This window comes from Eurosta solidaginis, chromosome 2, assembly GCF_040869045.1.
Source record: "Eurosta solidaginis isolate ZX-2024a chromosome 2, ASM4086904v1, whole genome shotgun sequence".
In the NCBI taxonomy this organism is placed as follows: Eukaryota; Metazoa; Arthropoda; class Insecta; order Diptera; family Tephritidae; genus Eurosta; species Eurosta solidaginis.
In genome coordinates this window covers 90426969-90447077 of record NC_090320.1, presented here as the reverse complement: position 1 = coordinate 90447077, position 20109 = coordinate 90426969, and the positions used below count along the sequence as shown (strand labels likewise).

At 38.9% G+C, this 20109-nt stretch overlaps 1 protein-coding gene across 1 annotated transcript; it reads left to right on the top strand.

Annotated features, from left to right (window-relative positions):
• Nucleotides 1-11604: 11604 nt before the first annotated feature.
• LOC137242274 (uncharacterized) lies at nucleotides 11605-12821 on the top strand. Its single transcript, XM_067769623.1, has 4 exons — nucleotides 11605-11697; nucleotides 11873-12102; nucleotides 12168-12321; nucleotides 12465-12821. The coding sequence occupies exons 1-4, from the start codon at nucleotides 11631-11633 to the stop codon at nucleotides 12581-12583; spliced, it is 570 nt and encodes a 189-aa protein (XP_067625724.1). The 5' UTR covers nucleotides 11605-11630; the 3' UTR covers nucleotides 12584-12821.
• The last annotated feature ends 7288 nt before the right edge of the window (nucleotides 12822-20109 follow it).

Below are 20109 nucleotides of genomic sequence, written 5' to 3'. Positions count from 1 at the left end.
GAGCACCCGCAGGGATGAAATGCCACGTGAGTGACTGGTGGCTGTACTTTGAGACACCGTTCTCTCGCGCTTGTGAGATGAAGGTCTTGAATTCTGATCGTAAGGATCGTGACGCTCCGACAAAGCTCGTACCATTGTCGGAGTACATATCTTTCGGGCATCCGCGCCTAGATATGAAACGGGCAAATGCCGCTAGAAATGATGGTGTGCTGAGGTCAGTAGTGGCCTCCAGATGAATTGCTCGTGTGGGAAAACACACGAACAGGCAAACATAGCCTTTGGATAGTCGACACCCTCTGCCGCGGTAACCTTTAATGTCGAAGGGTCCGGCGAAGTCGACTCCAGTATTCGTGAATGCACGGCTGAAAGTCGTGTTTTCGTCTGCCAGTTGTAGGAGCGTCCTTATCGAGGTCTTTAATTCGTAAAGACTAATAGGGTCATTCGGGGAAGTGCGATGCACAATACGTTGAAATTTGGTGTGATTTTCGGTCACCCAAATTTGTTGATACATCTTTTCGATGTCGCTATTGAATACGAAGCGGTATAGTCTCCATCGTAAGATGGGTAGGATGGGTAGATCGGCTTTTAGAACTGGGCTTGGGAGGAGAATATCGTTTAGGCTTTTACCGTTGGCCGTAGGGCTCGAGGCATTAAATACTACGCGTACCTTTGCAGTAGTACTTTCCGCTTTAATAACGGCGTGGTGGGGCAGGAAGTAATGATCCGCATCGTCGGATGGGATATTCTTTTTCAATTTTCTCATATGTCCGAGTGTTTCATATTCTGACAACACTGGAACATATTCTTTACCTAAATCTGGGTTTTTTATTAGCCGCCCCTCATTCCGGAAGAATTGAGAGCATGCTCGTTTCAGGGACGGTCCTAAATTAATGTTATTAGGTTAATCCTGCCTGAATGGTAGTGATACGGTGTATCTTCCAAATTCATCACGTTTCGTTGTTTCTTTAAATAATTTTTCGCAATACCTCTCCTCTTCATTTAATATTTTATTTTTGGGTACATGTTCTACCTCCCAGAAAGCTTTGAGTTGGTTGTCTAACGCAACCTCGTTGTAGAAAGACATAATGCTCTTCGTTGGATTCGGTGATTCGATACGACCGGTTAGTATCCAACCGAACACTGTCTCTTGGGCTAAGAGTGTGTTTAGCACATTCTTTTTTATACCGTTCATTATAATTTGGGGATATATGTCTCCGCCAAGTATGAGGTCTACGTCTTCGTTGACGTAGAACCTCTTGTCTGCCAAAACCAAGTCTGCCTGCATAGTCATTGCGTTGATATGGCAGGATGGAAGATTCCCAGTGAGTTTCGCTAGAACTAGTACGGGTGTAGTCAGGCTGAAGCAGGGATCCCCTTGTGATGCCTGAAACATGGGCATGCATTTTTCTCGCTGGCAAATTGATTCTGCGTTTCAGTCTTTCAGTTATAAAGGAACATTCAGACCCAGAATCAATTAATGCCCGCGCGGAGAAGTCGGTACCATTATGGTGAATGTGTACGCGAGCAGTTCCTAATAGCACACCTGTGCTGGAATTGGCATGGCAGGATTTGACATTCTGGTTCGTAGAGGAAGGTGGTTGTCCCGATTCCTGTCTTTTCTGTGCCTGTACCAAAGTTGATGGGGTATTATCCGCATCTTTGAAAGGGTTGCGCACCGCCGGTTGCTGAAGTGTGTCCGCATGCAGGAGCGTGTTGTGACGAGAGTGGCATTTGGAACAGTTGTACGAACTGGTGCACCTCGTCACTGTGTGTCCTGGGGATAAACAATTCAGGCAGCCATTTGTGGATTTGACGAATTTAATCCTTTCTACCGGGTTTAAATCGCAAAAACGTGAACAGTTGCGTAATATGTGCTCCATAGATTTGCACATTTTACACATTGATTTTGTTGTTTGCTTGGTTACTTTTGTTTGAAAAGCACCAAGTCTTTTTGTAGGGGTTTCTGTCGACTGGCGCGACGTGTTTGACTTTTGCACTTTAGAAGTGGCATTCCCTGTAAAACCAGACACGGTTTCAAGTGTCTGAAAACGATTTGACAAGAATTTGTCCATATCCTCCCACTTAGATATGTCCGTTTTGTGGTCAATGCTCTGCTCCCATAGAGCCAACGTATTGTCAGGTAATTTTGTCAAACATAAATAAGTAATAATCGCATCCCAATTTGAAACGTCAATCTGATGTGTTTTTAAGGATGCTAAACAATTATTTATGTCGCGCTGTAAGGTTTTGATGGAGATGCCGTACTCGCTATCTATCTTTTTTAGATTAAACAAAATTTGTAGTTGTGAGTTTACGAGAATCCGCTTATTCTCGTATCTCTCACATAGGTTTTTCCAGGCTGTTTCGAAGCCTTCATTTGTCAAAGGACATTTCTTGACAATGTCCCTTGCCTCACCTTGAGTTTTTTGGTTAAGGTGGAACAACTTTTCTACCGGGCTTAAGCGACTGTTATTTTTATGGATGGCCGTGAACAGGTCACGAAACGTTGGCCAGGATAGGTAGTCGCCCTTGAATACCTCAGTATCGCAAGCTGGCAGGCGAATACTGTATTCACGCGCACGCTCTCCTTCAGGTCGAACCTGACTATCTCTTTCCTGCTTCAATTTGGCTTGAAGTTCAGCCATGTTCGACATGCATCGCAAGAATACGGCATATGCCGCTTTATGCTTGATCTTGAACGCTGCAATTTTCTTTGCGTCGAGCGTGTCAGAGCCAAGCAACTCCTCTAGGGCGTTCTCTGCTTTTTCCCACTTAGCTTGCAACTCTTTTTGCTGTATTGCCAGAGTGTGTACAGTGTGCAGAGCCGCATTGATATCATTAAAATCGGCCTCGAATTCGATTATTCGATCGGCCAATCTAATGTACGAATCCATGTTCATGGTTGAAAGGTGGAGAGCAAATTAACCAAGGGATATAAAACTTTGAAAACCTGAGCGAATCATCCAGCCAACAACTATTAAAATTCCGCAAATTTTATTTATTGCTTTGAATTTGTTTAATTTTCTGACTTTGCAGATTATTTTGTCCCGTAAAACAGAGAGAAGGGAGAGCAACAACAATGTCTTTTGCGGAGATAAAAGGGGGCCACTCGCCACTTCAAAGTTCAATTTTATTATAAAACAGTGCGCACGCTGATTCTTGTAAAAAAGTGTAAAAATTTCATAAAAATCTTGTGAAAAAGGAACTGTGTAACAAAAATTTATTAGATTAGTGCAAATTCTAATGACACAAAGGAAAACTGAAAAAATTGGAAGTGAGCTTATGTGTACCTCTTCCTTGTTCTGTGTCCGGAGAGCTTACCGCTGGTGGGTGGACAGACCAGATAGTCACAAGGAATTAAAAACGTTAATGTTACGCGTTTGGACTTCTTTTTCTTTTCGTCACTAATCTTTTTACACTTTTCGCACTTAATAACAAATCACTACGCTTGTGGCACTGAGAATATTTATTTTTTACTCGGTTTTATTTATTTTTTATAACAAAAAAAAAAAAATTGTGGCAAGAAATATTGCACTTACTTTTGTTTGGCGATGTTCTGGTTTGGCGTGGCAAGTAGCTTGTGTGCTGCAGTGGCTTCCGCTGGCTGTCGCTTGCTCAGTGTTTTGCCGCTGTTGTGAAACAGTAAACGTTCAAACTTTTTGTGGTACAGCTGTTGGTTGTGGCAAAATTCTCCGGATAGCTTTTTATGGCAATTTCTGTAATTTTGGTGGGGACAGCTATGATCATATGTTGTGTGGACTGTATATGCGCTTTAATTTCTTTCTCGGGGAGAAGGACCAAATGTTCGGCCGGGGTGCGTGTGCTCCTGGAGGTAGGTCGGCGCACCGGGGTCGATCTGAAGCGGAATATGCGTGTTGGAAATAAATAAGAGAAGACGAGATTTCTCGTTATAATTGGATGTTTTATTGGATGAAGATAATGTTATACAATTTAACAATATTACCTTTTGAACAGTTGTATGAAGCGGCGGAGATCGTTGGCGGCAGATGCGTGCTGTATGGCAGTTGAAATCCAAGAGAGCGGTTGTACAGCAAGCTACAACCGTTGACCCGCAAAATCCTCCGTTTTGAAGGGGAAAGGCACCCACACATCAACCCCGACATGCATATGCATGAGTGCTGACAAAAAGCACACATACACGTGCATGTACATGCATGCACATGCATGTGGTGGTGATGGTGTGGGTGGTTATAAATTAAGTCGAGTATCGAGTATCGATTTGAAGAGTTGCATTGGGGGGATCGCAATCAGATGCGGAAAAGTTGGGCATCCTGCCTAAACACCCGTGTCATTCCTGCCTGCTTCACTTCTTCCCTGTTTTCCATATCCCTTCTCCTCAAAATTTTTACTTGAGTGTTGCCGGGTTGCTTATCTCCTGACTGGAGTCCCCGGTCAACTCCGCTAGCCTTGGGTTTCCCTGTTTGGGTTTAAAAACACAGAAGTACGCGTCATTACCACAAGCAAAACAGACCAAACTGTGAAACGCGGACGAACATTTACTTGGTTTTTGTGCTTCTGCCGGATTTTTTATGTAGTGATCCACTGGCATACCGCACGAAAAACACAACATCAGGTGGAAGGGAGATGCACAAAAGGAATTCACAGTGGAATTGGACGCAGGACTAACAGAAGGACTAGCACTATTGGGATGGGTTGGGATTTGGGATTGCGGTTGGGGTTTCCTGACAACTTCTACCTTCTTTTCTCCTAATTCTAGTAATTTAAAATCTAATTCGTTAACCGCCCTGGACCTACTCTTATTTTCTTTAATGAGTTTTTCAGCTCTCTTACACTCAGTTTTGAGCTCCGCCAGAGAGTCCATTTTTACGGGAAGGTCAAGTTGGCTAGGTATGGCTTGAGGTTGCCCCGGATTATGCCAACCAATTTCCTCTCAGGGATTCTCTTCCGCAAACGGAACGTCATGTTGTGGACTTCGGCATAAAAGTCATCGAAAGCTTCCGCGGGCAGCTTTTTCCTCTCCATTATTTCACGGATTATTTCATAGTCGTACTCGGCAGACTTGAAGTGGCTTAGCATCTCGGCCTTCAGCTCATGATAGCCGAAGTCGGGCTCGTCCGAATGGTCCTCAAGGACCTGCCAGAACCACTTCAAAGCACCGCCGGAAACCAGACTATCAAAGTCCGTGAAGAGCTGGAAGAAGGAAATATTATGCTGCTCGCGCATCCTCTCCACCTGAAAGATGAAGCTTTCGACGCCAGAGCCTAATCGGGTGTTCAGTGCCAAACGATCCGAAAATCCGCGACGCGCACCTATTAAAATAGTCCGTAGGAACAAAGTCAACGGGCCTCGGTATACCCGTGTCAATTTGGTTGAAAAGAGAACCTGCGATTGGGTTTTCTAGGGATCGCGCACGGCTCCTAGTTACGCGTTGGTTGGAATCTAGTATCCCTAATCCACCTACTACGCGGTTATCAATCTCCTTGTCTTTATCAGATATTCACTGTCTGAGAACCGAACAAAAAACCCCAAGAAGTGAAAGAAACGAAACTAAAAAATCGCTTCACTAAAAATTTTTGTGTATATTTGGAAGCAACTAAAATATGCTACGAAAGTAAAAATCAAGCAAAAGAATAAATATGAATGTGAGCCTAAATAACTTCACCCAAAACCCAATAAAAAAATATATATAAATAATGGATATTAAATAATAGATGTAAAAATTACAATATAGGTATATAATAATTCAATTTAATAAGTAATATGTTTGTGTGTGTATGTATGTGTATCGTAATTCAAGTAATGGTGCGGATATGTCAAAAAAACTGAAAATTTGTATCTTAAATGCCTAGAAAGGAATTAGTAAAGTTCACCCAAAACCCAAGTTCAAAAATAAAACAAAAATAAAAACTTAGTACTAATTATTACGAAAAAAAAAATTCAAAGATATTCTGTAACTTATGGAATATGCTAACACCTACAAAATGTATACGAATTTCGATATCCGTATGTATGTGTAAATTTTTATTTTTTTTTTTCTTTTTCAAGTCCCTAATGAAAAAATGAAACGCAATATGAAACAAACCTAAGAACGATATAATAAAGAAACCATAATTTTTACAACGCAATTTCAAAAAAAAATTGTTTGGAAATAATCCTAATAAAAAATTACAAAATACCCAAATTTGAAATTCGCAAAGTAAAAAAGTTACTACTGAAACTGACTGTGTATCTCTTGGTGTGTGTGGTGCTGCTTTGGCGAAGGTTCGGTGAAGGCAGTGTGTTCGTCCGTATCTAATCATCTAGTGTCAAGTCCGTCGTCATGCTGTCCGTGGAAGGGTGGCACATCACCATCAAGAGCTAGTCCCTAAGAGTGTACGCCACACCTCCTCTCCTAACTATCGTGGCGACGACTGTAAACCCCATTTATCGGGAATGCTGGACTCCCGGTAAGGTAGCTTGAACAGCCGCCACGATCTCCTACGTAAGTCCGTCACTAGCTAAGTGTCATACCAGGTACCACTTAGTCAAATTGCAGGAACCCGAAGAAGGAACCCTGGTATGAGCACTTCGCTAATCCCTATCTTATTGTCATGATGACACTTGTCGGCCAGCCGAACCCAAACGACGTTGCCATCATGACCGTCCCTGCCCAGTCAAAAGACGGAAATAGGGATTGGGATCGGAAGGATAAGAAGAATTTAAAAAAAATCTAAGGAAGGAAAGGTAAAAAAAGATTAAGAAATTTAAAAGAACCATACAAGAATTAAATAATAAAGGAAAAATGGAGACTTGAAATTTAAAATAAGAAATAATTAACTAACTGAATTAAATTAAAATTTGATCGGGCTATTGCCGTTGGGCGCCATTGTTACGTGGCTGATTGTTTGGGTGGTGAGGAGCGGCGACAAACAGGTATGCTTGCGGGTCCAGGCTAGCTCGTCGTCTTGGGCGGGGTATTGCACCACCGACCTCACCCGCAGCCATAAGAACAAAACGGGTTCATACCTGAATATGTATAGGGAAAGGAAGGAGAAGCTGAAAAAGATGTAAATATACGTGAGGGGTATATTTAGAAGGGGGAAAGCATAATGGGAGAAAAAGGTGAAGGCCTGTCCTATCAGGTGGAGTCTACCCTCCCTCTACAGTGCACCTTACACCGCACCGTGGGCACTGTGCTCACTCCTATCTACTTACAGAGCCCCAAACCTGACACTGGTCGGTCCCTTGTCACTCGGTCATTTTCCCTAAACACTCACCTTCACCTTACCTTGCCACGCACAAGCGCGACACCAAACCTAAAATTTTAGGCCTGCATTATGAAAATATCTAAAATTTTCATCCATACATTATTCATTTATTACAAACTCAAAAAGAGAAGGTAAACTAAAAACTACGATTTCAAGAAAATCCTAAGTTTTAAATTAAACTACGCCCTAATACTAATTACACGTTTTCAATTCGAACGAAATTATTATTCGCAAAAAAAAAACTTAACAAAAGTAAAAATAAATGTTGCCCTAAAAATATATCAAATTAATCAATTCACAACAATTTTGTTTCTCTTCAATTTACGTCCTACCCTAATGTCTTACTAGCTAATCGGAAAACTTATGGATACAATTCAAAGGTAATAAAAGAAATTCCTTGCGCTATAAAAAAAAAAAAACAATTAAGTTAAAACCCTAATCCTTGACCTATCTCAATAACTGATGCAATTAAGAACAATGAAAAAAGAAGAACGATAAAAAACCAGTTTGGCATAAGACAAAAATATGCCTGCATGTAGATACGTATGTGCATAAAATAGTGTATGCAAATATATTATTCCTCTTTGTCAATTCCTATTCTTTTCAAATTTTTGAGTATAATTTAGGAATTGCAAGTCAATATATGTGCATACTAGCATATATACTCAAATAAAATAATATAAGTTTTACTCACTCACCATGTCACTCAATGTGTTGGAGGCGCCTTCAAGCTGTAGAGTAGATATGCTGAAAAGAGGAAAAGCTCAGAGCATACATGATAGATACATACGTCTATTCAGCTCTTGATAGCTCCCTCGGTTTTGCAGTTCTGCAGCGAGTGGGTTTGTAGTAACGAATCTACCAGCGTGGTGTTCATATGACAAAAAAATTTATGTTTAAAAAAAAAAAAACTATCCAAAAAAATGCTGGTATCTAACCAAGTGAACCGCGGTATCTAGCGGCGATATTCCAAGGGACGATCCTGCAAGGAATATTGCCACCAATCTTTAGGTCAACCAAAAAACCAAAAAAAAAACTACAATTCTCAAATTTTTACAATTTTCAGTTAGTCCCTCGTCGACTAACAAAAAAAAACAAGAAAATAAAAAAAAACTGCCAAAAGTCAAAAATCCGATTAGTGAGATACGATGGAAGCGCGGTTAAATGGGGTATAAAGTAGACAAATGAAAACGAAGCGAAATGAAATGAAGTGAATTAAAAGCAAATAGGGAATAAAAATTTAATGTAAGAAAAAAAATTTTAAAAAAGTAATAGAAAATATTATTTCACCAAAAAAGGAAGGGCAAACTCCTCGCTGTCCCCTCTTACAGCTTTCACCTAATTCAAAGTATACTACAAGGGTGTTAACTTCAAACAATCTAAAATAAAACTTATAAATAGAATAACAATAAAATGTTTTAATCCGCTTCTTCCTTTAATGTTGTTGTTGTAGCCTTCCGTTGATGCCGTCGTTCTTCCAGACTTGAATGTTGTGAAGCTCTGTTCTTGTTCTGGGCGCAATTTATATTACCATACTTTCCTTTGCTTATGGAGAGGTTCAATTGTTGTTGCGAGCGATACCAAATAAATATGTTGAGCGTATGTATATGTTCTGTGGTGTTGCTCATATGTTTAGATATATATTGAGCTGTGGTTGTTGTTCTTGGCGTGTGTTGCTCGAGAATATGGGCGAGTGCGTTGCCAGCCAAAATGAGGGTGTGGTTGTTGTAAACGTTGTGTGCCGTCGGTATGAAAGTGGTGTGATGATTGTTGTTGGCGTTGCGCCGCTAATACCAAAATACGTGATTGTTATTGTTGGAGCGGTATGTCGCTAATAAAAAAAGATGCTGTAGTGGTTATTGCGGCCGTATGTCGCCAATATAAAAGTGGCGTAATGGTTGTTGTTATGATGTGCGCCACCAAATTAAAAATATAGTCTATTGCTTGTGGATGCGTGGTAGTTGTTGCCGAGCGGTATGTCGCCAAGTTAGCCTTTAGGCCGGAAACCGAGACTTTCAATTCTCTGTGCCCAGTGGTACTTTCCAGCAGGGAGTGCCCTGTTAGTAAACAAAAAACGTTATTTTTGAAGAATTTATAGGCTTAAAAGACTGGTGAGGGTGATAACCCAGCAAAAATGCTTGGAGTAATTGTAAAAGGAGCACTCATTTGTTGCTCCATTAGGAGCAAGTAAAAATTTTTGTGTGATCGTTACCGTTCGATACTTTTCGTGTCATTTCGCTGTGCCGCCAAACTGCTGATTGCGCTCGCGGTGTCATTGTGTGTTCGGTTTTTGGTGAAGCAACACCGTACGCTACGTGTTATTGTTTTAAAACAAAGAAAAAACTAAAAAGCATTAAAACTCAAAAGAAACTAATATAAAATTAACTAAAATTAAAAAAAAGGTAAGTTAAATAATGTATACTTTATATTCAAAGCGTCATTTTAAGCGCCTTGTAAAGAAAGAAATTAATAGGCATAATGAAGGTGACGCTTTGACGAGTGAACCGCTTGAGGAGCCGCCATTTGCAAATTCTGCCTTCGCTGCAGATGCAAATTGTGAAATAGCTGCTCCAGATGCAAATCCGGAAATGCCTCAAGTAGAAAATGAAAGTATTTCCAAAAACCTGGCGGTATGGGTTGTAAAAAACCAAATCACTCAAAAAGCGTGTAGTGAACTTCTTAGCATATTAATTAATGGAGGTCTAAATGTTCCTTTATGCAAGCAAACCCTATTGGGAACTCATTGCAATAATGAACTTTTAATCTTTGTTATGCAGCCAGGGGAATACTTTCATTTTGGAATTCGTAAAGCTTTGCAGTTACTTGATGTTAATTTGTTTTCAAGTGAAAATATAAAAACTGATATATTTGTGGATGGGATTCCAATCGCTAAAAGTTCTTCAAAGACATTGTGGCCAATTTTGGGTGCACTACCCGGACGTGAAAGCCCATTTTTAATAGGTAGTTACATTGGCCCTTCAAAACCCAAAGACGTCCGACATTTTTTGAGTGAATTCACCAAAGAATATTGTGACATTAAGAACCACGGTGTGTTAATCGGTGAAAAGTTGTGCAGCCTTGAAATAAGGCATTTTATATGCGACACTCCTGCTCGAGCTTTTCTTACTGGAACGGTTGGCCACACCTCTGCTGTAGGGTGTTCGAAATGTGAACAGATAGCCTTCTATAAAAATAAGCGCTTAAATTACAATACTAATATAGCAACAACAAGAAGTGATGAAGACTTTAGAATGCGAAAAAATGTATCGTTTCACCAAACCTTGTTTCAAAATGAAATACATCCTTTGGAAACGTTGAGAATTCGAATGATTTCCCAGTTTCCACTGGATGTTATGCATTTACTTGACCTTGGAGTCACAAAAAAAATGTTGTTGCTTATACTTAAAGGAAAGCATAACAAGTCAAGGCTGAGTGCCTCACAAAAGTTGCATCTCAATAGGCGTATGATCTGTGTTTCGAAAAATACCCCAAAAGAATTTTCGCGAAAAGCTAGACTTTTTGATGAAATTCATAGATGGAAGGCAACAGAATTTCGTCAAATAATTCTTTATACAGGCATTGTAGTATTTAAAGGGATATTAGATAAAGATATATATGAACTCTTTCTCTTACTTCACACTGCATATCGTTTAGTTTCTTGCCCGGCAAAGAATCAAGCAAACTTGGAGTGCGTTCGGCATTTAATTGAGGCTTTTGTTTCCGAGTCTGCACCCACAGAGTTAGCTACAATGTTCATAACTTATTGCATTTAAAAGATTGTGTTCAAAACTATGGTATTGTCGACAACTACTCAGCTTATAAGTTTGAGAACTTTCTGCAAACATTAAAAAGGTAGTGTAAAAAAGCTTCTAAAATTGGGCAGCAAATAAATAACAGAATACTGGAAAGAGTTTTGCACAAGCCACCTAAAGATCCCGATTTCGTTTTTGTAGCAAAACCCGGCAAAGATAATGTGTATTCTAAGTACAAATTCGATCAATTCATACTATCCGTGAAGTCGCCTGACAATTATTGTTTTAATAGAAATATGGTTCCAATAAAAATAACTGGCTTTTTAGTTAATGAAGGTTCTGAATGCGTAAGAGGAAACATTTTTACAGATCCAGTTAGTTTTTCCGATTATCCTCTTGACTCATTGAACACATTAGGTATTTGCACAGCAAAAACATTAGACAGTTTGGAACATATAATAAAACTAGACGATATATATTGCAAATGCTTTTGTCTGCCTGAGGAAGATCATTTCATCTTCATACCAATTTTACATAATTGTCATGTATGAAGTGGAGTAACGCGCGTGGCCCTATTATTATTAATTATTTTATTAATTCATTAATTTGTTTATTATAGATGAGCAAGTTGACATTTACAGCAGCAAAAATGGATTGCCCCAAATTATACAGACCATCTGTGGGTGCGCTTAAATCGTTTGATACTGAAACAGTTGGTGAGTTAAAAAAAATTACATATTTTTGAATACACCGCTTTTCCTATATATAACCCACTCCCCATACACTCAGAATGTACATGTTTTAAATATTTATATTCCCTTTAATTAAAAAATTTTTCTTATGCATTCGTATATCATACATTTCTGTAATTAACTCCTTTTAAATTTTTAGCTCAAAGTGATGTAACTATAATTTTAAAAAGAATGGAGGACAAAATTGATTCAATCTCGGCTGATGTCAAAAAACTTAAAGAAATTGCTTGCCAACATACTGTAGCATTAGATTCAGTTTTAAAAACTATGAATGTGAAGCCAAGAGACCTAAAACTTTTCCCTATAAATTCCTTGTCGCAGCTGCAGGAGTTCGAAGAAAACTGTGAAAATTATACTCATGTGGAAATAGTAAGCATCTCACCCCGGTGGTAACAGAAATAGATAAAATTTTAATAACCTATTTATTTGCTTAGGTATCTTACATTAAACAAAAATTTGGAGGAATCGAGTTATACAAGATGTTGCAGGCAATTTTTGCAGATACACTCCTAGCTAAAATTAATTGGGATGGAAAAAAAGGGAAGGAAGCAATACAAAACTTCAAGCTATTCAACTATTTTATTTACGGTATGTGATTTAAATTCTTTAGGAATTAGAATTTAAGTTTTTACACATAAGATTCAAAAACTTTTTATATTCATATATGTATGTATGTATTTTTTATTCTTTTGGCAGTTTAAAAAAAATATTTTAAAATCTTATTTTTACAGAAGCCCTGAAGGAGAACCATTCGTCATATCCCGAATTCGAGAAAAAAATGAAAAAAGCATTCCATAAAGCAAAAGCCGCCTCATATCGTAGAAAAAACAATGAAAAATTGAAAGTTTAATCTCTTAAATGAATCTCTTAAAACAATGAAATAACTTTTTTTTACTGTTATATGTTAATATTAGACTTGATCAAACAAATTATTATTATTATTACTTGTACCTACATATTTACTGTTGTTGAAAATAGTTCGATTTTGCAGTGTAAAATGGACTTTGTGAAGTATCTGATACTTTTGTTTTCTTTAGTACCTGAAGTACGAAAAAACAATGTTATAATTGGGGCGTTCCATGGTTGGAAGAACTTTTGAATCTCTGATTTTGTTTATACTTGGTCAATTTGTTGTGGTTAGTATGCTTTTGAAGTACACACAAAAGTTTTGCAAAAACAACAAAAAATTATTTTTTAACAAATTAGTAAAAAAAAATTTTTTTAATTTTAAACGTAAACGTGAAAGCTTTTCCTGCAATTTTTATATTAAAACTTTTTTCTGCGATTAATAGATAACGAGATAAAAAAATTTTGAGGAAAAGTTACTAAAAAATTAAATTAACAATATCATGCAAAATAATTGAAATTTTGCAAAACTTTTGGGTGTACTTTAAAAGCATTTTAACCACAACAAAATGACCAAGTATAAACAAAATCTGAGATTCAAAAGTTCTTCCAGACACGCAACGCCCCATTGTTTTATACTTTTTCGCGAATATGTAAGCTTATGAAAATTTATGTTTTTTTAATAATAAAATAAATTAAAAAACCATTTTTGGACTTCTCTGCGAAAAGACGTAGGAATCTTTATTAAGTATACTCCAAGGAGTACTGTTTCCAAAACTCCATGGAGTAATTCATTCCATAATCCGAAGAGTGCTGCCTTCGATGCTGCAAGGGGTACTCCGTTCAATACTCCGAGGAGCGCTCCCCACAATGCTCCATGGAGTACTTTATTCCATAATCCTAGGAGTGCTCCCTTCCATGCTCCAAGGAGTACTCCGTTCAACAATCCGAGGAGCGCTCCCCACAATGCTCCATGGAGTACTTCATTCAATGCTCCGAGGAGTGCTCTCTTCAATTCTCCATGGAGTACTCTATTAAGAATTTTTAGCAGTGCTCCTCTCCAATGACATGCAATGTTAAAATGGAGTAAAATTTCCATGAGCATCGGAGCAATGGGGAGTAATTCTGTTATTCAAAATTTTGCTCCTCAATTACTCCTTGGATTACTTCTTTTTTTGCTGGGAATATTTATTGTCTGCATGATTGTGTACTCACCGACATACATTGTATGTCTGTATGTAGGCGTACATACATGCATGCAAGTTTGCTATTGACTTACTTGGAAAATTGGCTATATAGAAGCCAGCTTCCTAGTGGGCATGCCAATTTGGAGGAAGATAAAAAAAATCAAGGGCAAAGAAAACCATTAAACTCACCTGGAATTTCTGCTGCTGTCTTGCATCGGAAACCGCTTGGAGATCCCTGGCCTTTATCCTTTTCTGCCTTTCACGTTTCGCGAAAACTTTTCGGCGCGCACCGTACTCAATATTAATTTGAAGGGCTTTTGTTTTATTTTTTTCTCACTCGATAAAAAGCGCACAACAAACTCAAAACTTTAGATAGTTCTCGGGGAAGACACCGTTTATTAAACCGAACTCACTCACACTAGGCACTGATAAAGTAATACTTTGTTTGTTGCATTTATAGCTACCGCCGTGGCAGAGAACGTTACTTAGAACGGAAAATTTTTACCTATACGTGCAAAGCTATCTTTCGGCTTTCCCGTATTTTCATTTATGCATCCACACATTCATACATTCATACACTTAAACGCTTACATAAACTAACACCTACACAGATATATTTAGTTCGTGTCTTGACTGCAATGTTGCTACGCCATCAGCAACATGGTATCCACTGCAGACACAATGTTGCCGTTGTGCTGTTGCGACAGTCATTGCAATATTGCGGCCAACACACGAACCTAGACATATCACGCGTCGTTACACATACATGCCGCCATTCATTCGAACCAGTGCTTATGATGCAAAGCTGTCGTTACAGATGCCACTGTCGATGTTTGAGCAGATATTGCAGCCAATATCATGTTAAAGCCTGTGCTCATTACTGTCTGCGATGTTTCGTTTTTCTCTTCAATTTTCGTTGTTGTCCCGTCCCCATTAGGATGAAAGACATCATCGTCCACATTAATTCCTTCCGACTCCATAACGTCTCGTATCCGTGCTTGAAGTTCGATCTTATTCCTGGTTATATTCAATCCACGATTCTCCAACTCCTTTTTCAGTTGCTGGATCCTTAATTCACTTAACTTTGCATTGTCCACGTTGTATTCGAAATCTTCAGAATTTATTCAACAATTCCTCTTCTGACACCAATTGTAACGAATTAAGTGAAACTCCGCTTATTTTACACCTTCTACTAATGTTCGTATCGCTAAACTGTTGAACAAATAACTCTAATATACAATAATGCAAAATGGCCTTCACAATAACACTGATACTTCACAACCAATAGTTTGCTTAAATCAAACTCAATCTGCTTACTCAGCTTTTGCTCCTTTTACACTCTGTGCTGTGTCGTTCGCATACTTCTAGGCGTTTTTTCTTCTAGAATTTACTACTTGTTTACCAGCTATAAACTCACCAGCTATAACTACAGATGCACGTTTATAGCTTCTCATATGCGCGTGTATATGTGAGTGATACTTCGACCGATGATTGCATACTTTTTTGAGCATCTCAGATATATACATGGGTTTGTGCATATCTCTCCGCTTCTTATATGTACATATGTGTAGACATAATGATTGATTTGTTTATGTAGATACAAGTGACTGTTTAGTATCGGCTTAGAGATGATAGTATACCTTATTGTTGCTAATATTCGTCACAGAGATTTTTTTCATAGGTCGCTTCCTATCAATGTATGTATTGTGTTCCAAATATGAGCCAAATCGGACCGCAAATACGATATTTTTTAACATCTCGATATGAACCTAATAAGAGCATAAATACGATTTTTTTAATATCTCGATACCTGTGCCACCTAGCGGCAATTTTTTTCATATGCCGCTTTCTATTCATGTACAGGGCCGCAGAGAGCCGAGCCGGGCCCCTGGTACTGTTCGCGTTTACGGACCCTCTAACAATAAACTCAATCCAGTAAAAAAAATAACATAACATACATAAAATTTTTCAATTCACATTGTCAGTTTTATTTCATATAAAATAAGATTTACTGGAGCACTTACATAAATGAAATGTTAGATTTCATTGTTTGAGTTGCTTACATTCACTTTTTCTAAATATGTGCAAAAGCTTGAATCAGCCAAGGAAAACCTTCCGTGCTTTTTGGTCTGCGAATATGGAAATTACCGATTCAAAACTAATGCTGCGAGCAAGGCTGGACTCCAACGCCAATGTTCCAAGGCTTGTCAAGCTCATAGTAGAACGCAAAAAAATTTTCACGCGAGACAATAGACTAACAGCCCTATTCTGTGCACTTGAAAAATTGTCAATAAGTTGACAAGTAATCAAGATTTTATCAAGTTGACAAATATTTCTATTCTGTGCATAACTTGACAACTCTAAAAAGCTCTACGACCTGTGCCTTTCACCATACTGTGGTGACCTAAATAAAATAAGCAGAATTCAGCTGTTTAGTGCAACAATCGCGAAATGGAATAAACGTAAGAATTGAAGGTAACTGTGCAGTTTATGGTGCCCACCGAAATTTGGGCCTTTTTTTTCGAGTGAGGTATCAAAAGAAGCGTATTCACGTCTAGATTAAGAATCCGAAAGCGGAAGTTAACTTTTTTACCCGTTTAAAAGTTATGCGCGAAAAACTGGTTTGTCTTGTACATATTGTTCCCGCACATTTACAATCTTTTAAGCGCACAAATCACATCCTGTTTTGTTTTTCGATAGAATAATACAATTTGATATTCACGAATTAGTGAAAAAAATTTGTCTAATTTCTCCAATTAATATGCAATTAGGTAATAAAAATACAGAAAATACACTCTAATCACTTGATTCGTTGTTGAAGAAAAACACCTGATGGTGAAGAGTGCTGCCAGATGAGCAATAATAGAAATTAACTGAACAAGAAATTACTCTTGCTTTTCTCAAGTCATCTGCGTAGAACACCCTTATCCGATCCAACCCCGGCTGCGCCATGCACAGTAATTCTGCTTAGAACACCTTTCTGCATAGGCGGCCTTCGCCGCGCTTATAAAAAATAACCCTGGGAAATACGTGATTCGTAGTCATAGTTTTTACATGCAGACCACAAAAAACGTGAAGCTTCGCATCCTTACACAAAGTACCTACCTATTTTTTATTTTATATTTATCATGTTTAGTTAAGCATTTTTTGAAAAAAAATAAAATTAAAATATTTTGTCAATAACATATTTTTTCGACTTATTATTCGATTTATGATAAGTTAGCAATCATTTTCCCATAAAAACATAATTTTATTATAGAAATTTCTTCTAAATATAAATGTTTTATATATCAAAAAAAAACCTTGTTTTATTACCTGCTGAGCTGGCAACACTGTTCACTTTCATGTGTTTTAATTCCGGCAGAAATTTGTTGCAATATGTTTTTTGATATTTTATAAGTAAATTAGTAAAATTTAACATAATTTTTTCGTTAATTCGTGCAAGTTAGATTATGTTAATATACTAAATATAAAAAGTAAAGTGATGTGTGCGCCTAAAAGATTGTAAATGTGCGGGAACAATATGTATCACACAAACCTGTTTTTCGCGGATAACTGTTAAACGGGTAAAAAAAGGTAACTTCCGCTTTCGGATTCTTAATCTAGACGTGAATATTCGGTGGGTACCATAAACTGCACTACTACCGAATTAAATTTTGTTCATTATTTTTTGTAACAAATATTTTAAAATCATGGGTTGTTCAAGGAAATCAAAAGTGGAACGTGCTACGCATGAGCAATTAGAGCGATATGTCTCATTTTATGCTGCTAACCAAGAAATGGGTCATTTCGGCATGGCTTTGGAGACTCCCTCGGGGTCATTCCTGGATGGTTTTGAGGACTCCATCGCGTCCTCCCGGGGTCATTTGGGGGACATTCTGGGATGGTTTTGGGACTCCCTCGTGGTAATTTGGCGGATATTCTATGATGGTTTGGGACTCCCTCGGGGTAATTGGGGGTACATTCTGGGATGGTTTTGGGGACTCCATCGGGTCGTCTCGGCGTCATGTAGTGGGCTTTCCAGAATATTTTTGGGGACTCCCTCGGGGTCATTTCGGGATCTTTTTGGGGACTCCCTCGGGGTCATTTGGGGGACATTCTCGGATGGTTTTGGGGACTCCATCGGGTATTTCGGGGTCATTGGGGGACATTCTGGGATGGTTTTGGGGACTCCATCGCGTCCTCCCTGGGTATTTTGGGGGACATTCTGGGATGGTTTTGGGGACTCCATCAGGTCGTCCCGGCGTCATTTAGTGAGCGTTCCGGGATGTTTTTGTCGATCCCTCGGGTCATTTTGGGTATCATTGGGGGATGGTTGGGATTACCACTACATGACGACGGGACGACCCGATGGAGTACCCAAAACCATCCCGGAATGTCCCCCAAATTACCCCGAGGGAGTGCCCAAACCATCCCAGAATGTTCCCCGGGAGGACGCGATGGAGTCCCCAAAACCATCCCAGAATGTCCCCCAAATTACCCCGAGGGAGTCCCCAAAACATTCCGGAACGACACTAAATGACGCCGGGACGACCCGATGGAGTCCCCAAAATCAACCCAGAATGTCCCCCAAATTACTCCGAGGGAGTCCCCAAAACCATCCCGGAATATCTCCCAAATGACTCCTAGGTAGTCCCCAAAAAGATCCCGGAACGACACTAAATGACGCAGGGACGACCCGATGGAGTCCCAAAACCATCCCAGAATGTTCCCCAAATTACCCCGAGGGAGCCCCAAAACCATCCTGGAATGTCCCCCAAATTACCCCGAAGGAGTCCCCAAAAAGATCCCAGAAGGACCCGTAAATGACCCCGAGGGAGTCTCAAACACCATCCCGAAATTACCCCCAAAAACCCCAGGAGGATTTTCAACAATAATAGCAAAAGTAATAAATGTTCTTCCATTTTCTCTCGATCGCACAATAACAGAATTCTAACTTAAATTTATCCATATAAATTAAATTATAATTAGCGTTTGACTTATTGACAATTTGTCAGCGAAAAAGCTTTTTATTTTTTACATAGAATAGCAATTACTTGATAAATTGTCAAACTTGACAAATAAGCAAGATGGTGAACTTGTCAAGTGCACAGAATAGGGCTGTAAAAGAACGCTCCCCTTCAGCCACACTGACTGGAAGTGTGCAAAATAATCTTAATGCTATGTAGATGCTAGAAAATAATACTTCCATCTTCATGTCATGAAATTTGTTCAGAAGTTGATATGGTGGCAGCGAATCACATCCCAAATTTGCTACGGGGATTGCTTTGAGATGAACGTTTTCATCTATTAGATCCGTAGTAATATCGATGCCATAAATCGTGCAGAATGCCGCTGCCTTTTCTCTGAGCTCTTCTTCCGTCAGATCCTGATACTTCCACAAAAAACTAAATTTAATCGCAATGTCATTCCCCCCAAAGGTCGAAAAAATTTTATTTTTCAAATACTTTACAGAACAAAAATGAAATATCCAAAGAAAACAAGTAAGGAAGGCTAAGTTCGGGTGTAACCGAACATTACATACTCAGTTGAGAGCTATGGAGACAAAATAAGGGAAAATCACCATATAGGAAAATGAACCTAGGGTAACCCTGGAATGTGTTGTTTGTACGATATGGGTATCAAATGAAAGGTGTTAATGAATATTTTAAAAGGGCGTTGCCCTTAGTTCTATAGGTGGACGCCTTTTCGAGATATCGCCATAAAGGTGGACCAGGGGTGACTCTAGAATTTGTTTGTACGATATGGGTATCAAAAGAAAGGTGTTAATGAGTTTTTTAAAAGGTCGTTGGCCTCAGTTCTATAGGTGGACGCCTTTTCGAGATCTCGCCATAAAGGTGGACCAGGGGTGACTCTAGAATTTGTTTGTACGATATGGGTATTAAATGAAAGGTGTTAATGAGTATTTTAAAAGGGAGTGGGCCTTAGTTCTATAGGCGGACGGCTTTTCGAGATATCGCCATAAAGGTGGACCAGGGATGACTCTAGAATTTTTTTGTACGATATGGGTATCAAATGAAAGGTGTTAATGAGTATTTTAAAAGGGAGTGAGCCTTAGTTCTATAGGTGGACGCCTTTTCGAGATATCGCCATAAAGGTGGACCAGGAGTCACACTAGGATTTGTTTGTACGATATGGGTCAAATGAAAGGTGTTAATGAGTATTTTAAAAGGGCGTGGGCCTTAGTTCTATAGGTGGACGCATTTTCGAGATATCGCCATAAAGGTGGACCAGGGGTGACTCTAGAATTTGTTTGTACGATATGGGCATCAAATGAAAGGTGTTAATGAGTATTTTAAAAGGGAGTGGGCTTTAGCTCTATAGGTGGACGCCTTTTCGGGAT

Bases quoted from the DNA above. Each gene is read 5' to 3' on its own strand.
- LOC137242274 (XM_067769623.1), top strand. From the start codon at position 11,631: ATGGATTGCCCCAAATTATACAGACCATCTGTGGGTGCGCTTAAATCG. The intron at 11,698-11,872 runs GTGAGTTAAAAA...TTAAATTTTTAG, and splicing joins GTTTGATACTGAAACAGTTG to CTCAAAGTGATGTAACTATA. The intron at 12,322-12,464 runs GTATGTGATTTA...TTATTTTTACAG, and splicing joins ATTCAACTATTTTATTTACG to AAGCCCTGAAGGAGAACCAT.